Source organism: Giraffa tippelskirchi, chromosome 4 (assembly GCF_054371585.1).
Source record: "Giraffa tippelskirchi isolate mGirTip1 chromosome 4, T2T-mGirTip1v1.2.pri, whole genome shotgun sequence".
Lineage (NCBI taxonomy): Eukaryota > Metazoa > Chordata > Mammalia > Artiodactyla > Giraffidae > Giraffa > Giraffa tippelskirchi.
In genome coordinates, this window is record NC_137278.1 from 38,047,677 (window position 1) to 38,057,199 (window position 9,523).

At 42.3% G+C, this 9,523-nt stretch overlaps 1 protein-coding gene across 1 annotated transcript; it reads left to right on the forward strand.

Moving 5' to 3' along the window:
* Positions 1-342: 342 nt before the first annotated feature.
* Positions 343-7,085, forward strand: BMP10 (bone morphogenetic protein 10). Its single transcript, XM_081588266.1, has 2 exons — positions 343-676; positions 6,145-7,085. The coding sequence occupies exons 1-2, from the start codon at positions 343-345 to the stop codon at positions 7,083-7,085; spliced, it is 1,275 nt and encodes a 424-aa protein (XP_081444392.1).
* Positions 7,086-9,523: the final 2,438 nt, after the last annotated feature.

A 9,523-nucleotide genomic window follows, 5' to 3' on the forward strand; every position in this document is an offset into this window, starting at 1 on the left:
AAATTGTCCTATCTCTCAGCCAGTGTCAGAATGTGGAAATGTTTACAAAATGCTCATTAAAAGAAAAAAGGATTGCAAGATAGAAACAAAATCTGGTGCGCAGTTTACACTAGGGAGATAAGAAAGGCTAGGCCCCTATGGGGGATTTGTTATCCAATTACTGCAACCTGATTTTTTGGTGGGGGTGAGAGGAAGAGTGGTAAGAGGGAGGGGGAGAGAGGGGAAGTTTCCAAACTTGTCTCCAGTGACACGAGACATTTATGCTCCGCGAGATAAAACTGCCACTTAGAGCCCCAGGAGCGCTAAACCTTCCTGGGTTGGCCTGGGGGCTGGAGCAGAGTCATGGGTTCCGTGGTCCTGCAGCTGTGCACTCTCTCCTGCCTGCTGGTTCACTCGGTTTCTGGCAACCCTATCATGAGCCTGGAGCAGTCGCCCCTGGAAGAAGACATGCCCCTCTTCGATGATGTCTTCTCAGAGCAAGATGGTGTAGACTTCAACACACTGCTACAGAGTATGAAGAATGAGTTTCTCAAGACATTGAACCTGTCTGACATCCCCATGCAGGACTCGGCCAAGGTTGACCCACCAGAGTACATGCTGGAGCTCTACAACAAATTCGCTACAGATCGCACCTCCATGCCATCCGCCAACATCATCAGGAGTTTCAAGAATGAAGGTAAGTGGAGATTTTAATGACAAAATTTGGCTTCGAGTTTTCAGAAGCGGTGGGTAAATTTACAATGCATGGAAATAATACAGATAAGAATGAAGACCTATATAGGGGTATGTGTACACAGATATTCCAAAGCAATGCACATTTTGGTCTATACTATTTTTAATGGTCATTTTCCAGATAGTACTAAAAGGTATTAAAGAATAGCTTTTTAATCCAGTGCCATAAAGTGTCTACCATTTCACTATCATAATTGGCTCTCTGAAAAATTTCAATTTTGACAGCACTTAATAAAAAATATTAATGTTGGTCTACCACTACACCTTTGTCATTTTCCAGATAGGCCTCAATTCCATTTGGCTTTTAATTGACTCCAAGTTTGTGAACTTCTACTTCAAATGAAAAGGTTGAAAAAAGAGACAAAATACAGAGTTGTGATTTGTGTTTCTCTCAAACTTAGACTGAGTTTTCACTTCGTGACTTGATGTAAAAAATATTCAAACAGGATGGAAACTTACATTTTAGATACTCTTTCTAAATTTTTGTTTTGTTTGATGTGACGTGTACATCCTTGAGGGCTCAGTGGCAAAGAATCTGCCTGTAATGCAAGTGATGTGGGTTCACTCCCTGGGTGGGGAAGATGCCCTGGAGGAGGGCATGGCAACCCACTCCAGTATTCCTATCTGGAGAATCCCATGGACAGAGGAGCCTGGCGGGCTGCAATCCATAGTGTTGCAGAGTCGGACATGACTGAAGCGACTGAGCATGCATGCATGTATATCCTTGAAGCACTGTTTATAGTTTCCAGGAAGTGTGCATTCCCAATTAATGATTCAGCTTATTCTGTGTCTTTATGAAGAACAATGCACAAACTTTAAATATCATGGGAAAAGTGTGTTTTCTCTCTCTAGATCTTTATTCAGTACTAAATCTAATGAAAGTTAATCCTTTGTTTAATATGGTACAAGTAATCCAAAAAAAATTTTTTTTCTAAAATCTATGGTAAAAGCTGTGGGTCCAAAAAAACTAATTCTCTCATATTTACCAATTATTCTTTTATACTCATTAACCAGGTACAAAAGATGGTTTAGGTAGATGTTGGCCAAATGTTCTTGAGAGCAAACAGGTAGTAGCAAAACAGTAGCTCAGAATTTGGATTTTTGAGACAGAGTTGACTTAATAGATGTGGATATTTAGTTTAATTTCTCTGAATCCCAATTTTTCCTCATCTGTAAATTGAGAATAATATACCTACATAGCGGGCTTCCCAAATGGCGCTAGTGGTAAAGAACCCGCCTGCCAGTGCAGGAGACTTAAGAGACATGGGTTCAATCCCTGTGTCAGGAAGATCTCCTAGAGGAGGGCATGGCAATCCACTCCAGTATTCTTGCCTGGAGAACCCCATGGACAGAGGAGCTGGTAAGCTACAATCCACAGGGTCGCAAAGAGTCTGACACAATTGAAGTGACTTAGCAGACACGCATACATACGTATAACACATTGAGCAATTTCACAAAGAGGTCATGAGTAAGAAAGTACACAATTGCTATGAAGTTTGGAATGTCAGTTATTGCTAATGAATTCCTTAAATTCTAGGCATTGGAGGAAGTATTGAATAGGTATTGCTCAGTCCTGGAGAAGCTATTTGGCTTTAAAATGTAGGTGACTGCCAGTTTCAAATATTTAGTAACACTGGAAATGTGACTTCCTAACATTTAGTAACACAATGACAATGACAAGTTTTGAAACTACAGATTTATTTTGGGTCAGTCTGAATTGAAAATAAACAACCTCCTTCCCTATGAAGGCTTCCTAATGTTTCTGATTACTGATCCCTGGGCAGTTGGCTTAGAATGTGGGTGGGAAAATGTTTGCATCCTTGGGGAAAAAAGTTTTTTTAGTTCTCACTTCTGTGGAGGATTTGGATGATCTAGGTCAGGAAGTGAAGTTTTCAGAGCTTCTTATTACTGAAAATCAGCGAGGGTGGGAGCAAACCTCTCAGTGAACGCCCCTGCTGCCCGCACCTCTGTCAGTCCTCAGGTGAAAATGCACAGCCCAAGGTCATGAATCCCACACTGCGCTGACCCTGTTGGCTGATATTGTCTTTCTTTGATTCTCTGCGTTTGCTCAGTGCAACTCCCTAGGAGACAAAGACCAACAAAACAAAATAAAATCTCCTCTACATCTAACTAATCAGGGAAAAACAAGAGCCCCTTCCAAGGTGGAAAAACATGACTTTATTTCCTACTACTGCTTTGACCTCGTCTTGGAAAAGGCAGTTCTCTGCATTGAGGCTTGATTTCTTCCAGAATCAGATGAACAGAGGAGCAATACGAGCATTATAGAGTCATTGTAAGAGCTAGATAAAACAGTTTGCAAAGCATCTGACACATGAGATTTGCTCAACAAACCTTAGTTCCCGTGCCTGAAATATAACACCACTATTATTACTATACTTGCACAAGCACAGTGAACTTATTTTTTATATCAGCTCTATTGAAGTATAATTGACATACAATAAACTTCATATATTTAAAGTGTATAATATAACAGGTTTTGACATATGTAAACATCTATCGGGACCATCACCACCATCAAGATAGAGACCATATGCATCATCACGGAAAGTTCCTTTGTGCTCCTCTGTAAACACTTCCTCCTACAACAGTGAGATTTTATTGTGTTCATTTTTCTAATGGATGGAACACTAGTCTATTTCCCTATTTTTTGTCTTCTCATGTTTCCTGTCCAAGGGAAGTGAAGCTTCTTCCATTCCTAAGGTGGGGGTTGGGGGGAGATGGACAACTACCAAATTGCTTCATATATTAAGGACATATATCATGCCCATAGTCAATTTGGTTTGATGCCCAGAATCATCAGCTCATCAATATTTTTAAAGTACTACCTCCATCACAGTAGATTAGGGGCACAGAAGGGAATTTAAATTGTGGTACCTGCAGTAGGATGTCAATCTATTAATAGTCAGGAAGATCCACTTATAAAGACAACTGAAAAACAAGGGCATGAATGGCAAGGTCAAAGGAGAGATATACAGAGTAAGTACTCAAGTTACCCAGAAGGGAGTGGACTTCCAGATAGGGAGGTGAGGAAAAGAGGGTCCCATAGGGAGGGGTCATAGCTAGACAGGTGGAGAAGAGGGAGTAGACTTTTCCAAGGGTCAGAAGAACATATCTAAAGGTGCAATAGACAGTAAAGCAAAGAAGTGTTTTGGCAAGTCGTGAAGATATCAGTCTACTTTAAATAAGAGACTTTGTTTAAAAGATTTGTTTAACATTTCAATGAATATTATTTGATAAATTGCAATATTCCATGCTGCTGGCAAAGAATGGGAGCTATGACTGGGTCAACAGATTAAGACCTGATTACAACCTAGTTTTGAGACCCATGCTAGAGAGTCTAAATTCATTCCATTGACCTGTAATTCTCACTGGCGGTGTATGAGAAGATTTTGAGTGGTGCCCAGAGAAAGCTGTAAATCATGCAAAATCATTAGATATTTTTGTTAATGTGGATTGAAAAAAAATCCACACAACTATCACCTCAAACCTCTCATTTCAAGAATAGAGCTGCTTAGGACAAGTCTAAAAGTTAGTATGAAAACAATAAAATGAAGTTAAATATTAAAAAGTACAATCTGGCATAGGGACTTAACAGAAATCATGAGCTGAGTATACAATTGGGAAAAGGTTGCCAAAGGTGATGGAGACCCCCTCAGATGGTTATCCTTAGCATCTTTGGCATCGTGGAACACTTTGATTGATGACAGATGTCTTTAGGGATTCCTCATAGATAGGTACTACCCGGGGCAAAGTACTTCCCTGATGGCTCAGATGGTAAAGAGTCTGTCTGTAATGCGGGAGACCCAGGTTTGATTCCTGGATCGGAAAGATTCCCTGGAGAAGGAAATGGCAACCCACTCCAGTATTCTTGCCTGGAAAATCCCATGGACAGAGAGCCTGGCGGGCTATAGTCCATGGGGTCACAAAGAGTTGGACATGACTGAGCAACTAACACACAAGTGTAGAAGTGTACAAGATTTGGAAGCCTATAAAATTCTCATATAGAGAGTCAACATGATAATATCTGAAGGTGTGCTTCTAAGACTAAGGGACCTTTAAAGTTTTATTTCATAAACATTCTGAATGCTTCCTATGTGCACAAAATCAAGTGCAAAGTTAAGGCAACCAATTCACCCTCAAGGTTCATTTTCCCCCATCCCTCCTTACAAAGGACCACACACTCCAGGTTTAACTGCTGTGACTCCCCTTAGTGTTATGTCTATCTTGTTGAACTTGTTAGGCTTTGGTGTCTACAGCAGGGGTCAACAATTTGTTTTTCCTGTAAAGGGCCAGATAAGTAAATATTTTAAGTTTTGTGGGCCATATGATCTCTGTTAAGACTATTTAACTCTGCCATTGTAGTGCAACAGTAGCCACAAACATTATGCAGAAATGAATAGTATAGTATAGTGAAAGTCTCTCAGTTGTGTCCGACTCTTTGTGACCCCATGGACTATACAGTCCATGGAATTTTCCAGGCCAGAATACTGGAGTGGGTAGCCTTTTCCTTCTCCAGGGAATCTTCCTAATCCAGGGATCGAACCCAGGTCTCCTGCATTGCAGGCGGATTCTTTACCAGCTGAGCCACAAGCAAAGCCCAAGAATAATGGAGCGGGTAGCCTATCCCTTCTCCAGAGGATCTTCCCAACCCAGGAATTGGACCGGGATCTCCTGCATTGCAGGCGGATTCTTTACCAACTGTCTATCAGGGTGAACTTAATTTACAAAAACAGGTGGTGCAGGACTCCCCTTGTGGTCCAGTGGTTAAAAATCTGCCCTCCAATGCAGGAAGTGGGGGTTCAGTCCCTGGTCAGGGGATTAAGATCCCATATGCCTGCAGCCAAGTTTAAAAAACAAACAGGTGACAGGGCTGATTTGGTCCATGAGCTAGGTTAACAAATCCCTGGTCTAAATGGAGGTTTTTCTGGAAGGCCCTGATTATGTGAAGGACTCCATCCATAAGTACAGATATGAAAAGCCATGACAACCTCATCTCTGAAAAGTTTCAAGCAAAGAACAACCACCATACATTTCATTTGATAACTCCTCACTGATTAGAAAAGTTGGGGTCTTGCCTACACAATCTCCAAGGACCCTCCAAGTTTTGTAATTCTGTGACTGATAAACTATGGGAACCAGGCTGGGTGTATCGTCTCTCATTCATTAGGGGGACATTTTCCATTTTAGTCTTGGCAGCTTAAGGTGTCTAGCATTCAATGCTTGACCTTCAGTACATTTTCTTAGAGAATGCCAACACTGTGTTTGTTTTCACTGATTTTCCTTCATTCTCTCTGTGTGGAGAGAATGGACAGGTGTTCTTATTGCATAAATAAGCATCTGTTTTTTTCTGCAACATGCTGAAAATCTGATTTCTCTTTTTTTTTTTCCCAGATCTGTTTTCCCAACCAGCCAGTTTTAATGGACTCCGAAAATACCCTCTCCTCTTCAATGTATCCATCCCTCACCATGAAGACATCATCATGGCTGAGCTTAGGTTGTACACCCTGGTGCAAAGAGACCGCCTGATATATGAAGGAGTGGACCGGAAAATCACCATTTTTGAAGTACTTGAGAGCAAAGAGGACCATGAAGGGGAAAGAAGCATGCTGGTCTTGGTGTCAGGGGAGATCTATGGAACCAACAGTGAGTGGGAGACTTTTGATGTCACTGATGCTATCAGGCATTGGCAAAAATCAGGCTCATTCACCCACCAGCTGGAGGTCCACATTGAGAGCAAACACGAAATGGAAGACACACTTGGCAGGGGACAACTGGAAATAGACACTAGTGCCCGGAATAAGCATGATCCTTTGCTTGTCGTGTTTTCTGATGACCAAAGCAGTGAGAAGGAGCGGAAAGAGGAACTGGATGAAATGATCGCCCATGAGCAATTTCCAGAGATGGACAACCTGGATCTGGACAGTTATTCCAACGGACCTGGGGAAGAGGCTTTGCTGCAGATGAGGTCGAATATCATCTATGACTCCACTGCTCGCATCAGAAGGAATGCAAAAGGAAACTACTGCAAGAGGACCCCACTCTACATCGACTTCAAAGAGATTGGCTGGGACTCTTGGATCATCGCTCCGCCTGGATATGAAGCCTATGAATGTCGTGGTGTTTGCAACTACCCCCTGGCAGAGCATCTCACCCCCACAAAGCATGCAATTATCCAGGCCTTGGTCCACCTCAAGAATTCCCAGAAGGCTTCCAAAGCCTGCTGTGTGCCCACCAAGCTCGAGCCCATCTCCATCCTCTATTTAGATAAGGGCGTCGTCACCTACAAGTTTAAATATGAGGGCATGGCTGTCTCTGAATGTGGCTGTAGATAGGAGAGAAATCCTGTGGCTTATTTAATAATTGTAAATGTGTATATTTTGTGTTCCTATTTAATGAGATTATTTAATAAGGGTGTACAGATCATAGAAGCTTGCTGCCCTAGGGAATTTGACAGGTTGGTTTGTTGTAGGAAATCATGTTTTACTCTGCAGTTGAGTCCCTTCCAATCTATATTTCTTTGGACTTGCCATGTCCCAGCAATGCCATCTCTAATAGTAAGGGGTAAGCCCACACTACTTGCCTTCTATGTTGATTCGAAAGGAACACCACTAGGCAGAAATACAGTGTTGAGAGAGGTAGACATTTGTGTATGTATATGTGTACATAGATAAGCTTATCAACCCTTTTGGGTCTATAGAGGCAGATTCTACTCACACGCACCATCAAATGCGTATATATTAAAAGCCAGTGGGAAGGTCTCGGTCACATCTTCTCTGAGTAGGATTTACATCAAGATAATTTGCACCAGGAATTTAACCATCCTAGGAGCTATTACGTCTCTTCAATACTCTTGGGAATCTAGATGCAGCTTTGGCGAGTTGAATTTCTGTCATTACTCAAGGCAGCAAGGCCTGGTAAAGAGGTTGTACATTTGAGGGGAGGGGTTGTTTGATACAGAAACCAAAGGGCTTCAAGGGGCAGTGGCCTTAAGGGACAATAGCAAGGAAGGAGCCCATGGGAGACTAGTGTGCTTTCGAAGGTGGTGCCTTGTCAAGAAAGGAAAGCAGGGGACTTCGTCTGTTCCTGAGGTGATAGAAAATTCAAGGCCTTGTGTGTTGCCCTTTATGGCTACAGAGGGTGTGGGAGGTGGAAGAGGCTCCAAGGGGAGGAGGGACAAAGAATAGAGATGTCCCAGGACTGTTTGTAACAGTATAAGCAGGTCTAATTGGGTAGTTAAATATTTTGGACAAAATAAAATTATCAAAGACCAAGAGAAGGCAATAGCAGAAGGGATCTGTGTGTTGGACTCTTCACTTCTTACTCTTTTCTCCACAGTTTCTCCTTTGCCTCTGAACTTCTGCGCTTGCTGTTTCCCACCTTTTCACTTCCGTCTCTCTTTCTGCCCCAGCCCCTTGTGTCCTTCTTCCATTCCTGTGTCCCCTCTCTTCACTGGCCTTCATTGCCCCTGCTGTGCGCTGAAAGAGGACACCTAAAAAGCATTTGCTCTTAGGATAGAAGGAGTTAGTGCTCTATGTCTAGATTTCCCCCTGATATTTTATTTAGCTGAAGTGCTAATATATAAGATTTTTGCTCATGAAGAATACTAAAGTGTAAGAAGAAGAGAACCAGAGTCAAAATGAATACACTTAAACAAATGAGTTAATAAACAGATACAAAACCAAATGACTCGAAAGCCAAGCTGGAATTTGGAAATCAGCTACGGTAGGAACCCTGTGCCTTCCCTTCCTTCTCCCTCTGCAGTCTTTCCATTTTGCCAGGATGAAGGGACTGGGAAGTTATTTCTGATGGAAATGGTCTGGGAGGTCTGCCCAGTAGTTGGCCAGTTGGAAGGATACTTGAGACTCTGACTTTGATCCCAGCGCCCCTCGTGCAGGACCAGAGGTGCTGTGCAGGCAGAACCATGACAGAATTGTTCCGACACCTCCAGGCAGATGACAGGGATGGTCCAAGCTACAACTGGAAATGTGGTTCCCCCACCCTCACCCAACTGAATACTTCTTTAAGAAGTTTTGCACTTTTTTTTTTTTTAACCCTGGAAAGCCATCAGACTTCCTTTGACAAAACTCTGGGTTCATAAACTCATCTTGCACTACAAAATAGAGGCAAGGGAAGCTATTTTGAAGGATATTTTGCCAAATTTGGACCTCAGCTCTGCACATCCATTGTCTGCTGGTGTCCAGAGGGTGAGTCCTGGAGAATTCATTGGCCCTGGAAGAATGGAGTTTTGGCCATCAGTGGGTATACGGTGACTGACAATTTGAGACAGCTAGGCAACTCAGAATTATTCAGTGATGGAATCCTCCTACCCAAAATGGGGTGCTTGTGTGTGTGTGTGTGTGTGTGTGTGTGTGTGTGTGTGTGTAACTGGCTTTATTTAGCCAAGCTTAGTACCCCCTGTGAGAAGGGGTCCATCATTTATATTCATGGTACATACCATTTACTCATATACTCTGTAGTACTTCTAAAGGACACTGTAATAAACATATGGTAAAACCTTGGTTAAACAGGATTGTTCTAGTTAAATAAAAAGCAACCAAGATTTTCTTTATATGTAAAATACATGGAAGTCATATGCTGGTGAATGCTTTATAACCAGCAGTGGTAAAGATGGGAGTGGTGGGAGGGAATAGCTCTGATTTTCAGGTTTTGATGGTATAAATACCCACCCCACCACCACCACCACGGCCTATTTCAAGCCACCAGTGTGTTGTCAATTGGCTCACAAAATTTCCATAAACATAACAGCAGG

Excerpts from the sequence above, each read along its gene's own strand:
- BMP10 (XM_081588266.1), top strand. The coding sequence starts at position 343 with ATGGGTTCCGTGGTCCTGCAGCTGTGCACTCTCTCCTGCCTGCTGGTT. Across the intron at positions 677-6,144 it reads CAGGAGTTTCAAGAATGAAG|ATCTGTTTTCCCAACCAGCC; the intron begins GTAAGTGGAGAT and ends TTTTTTTCCCAG.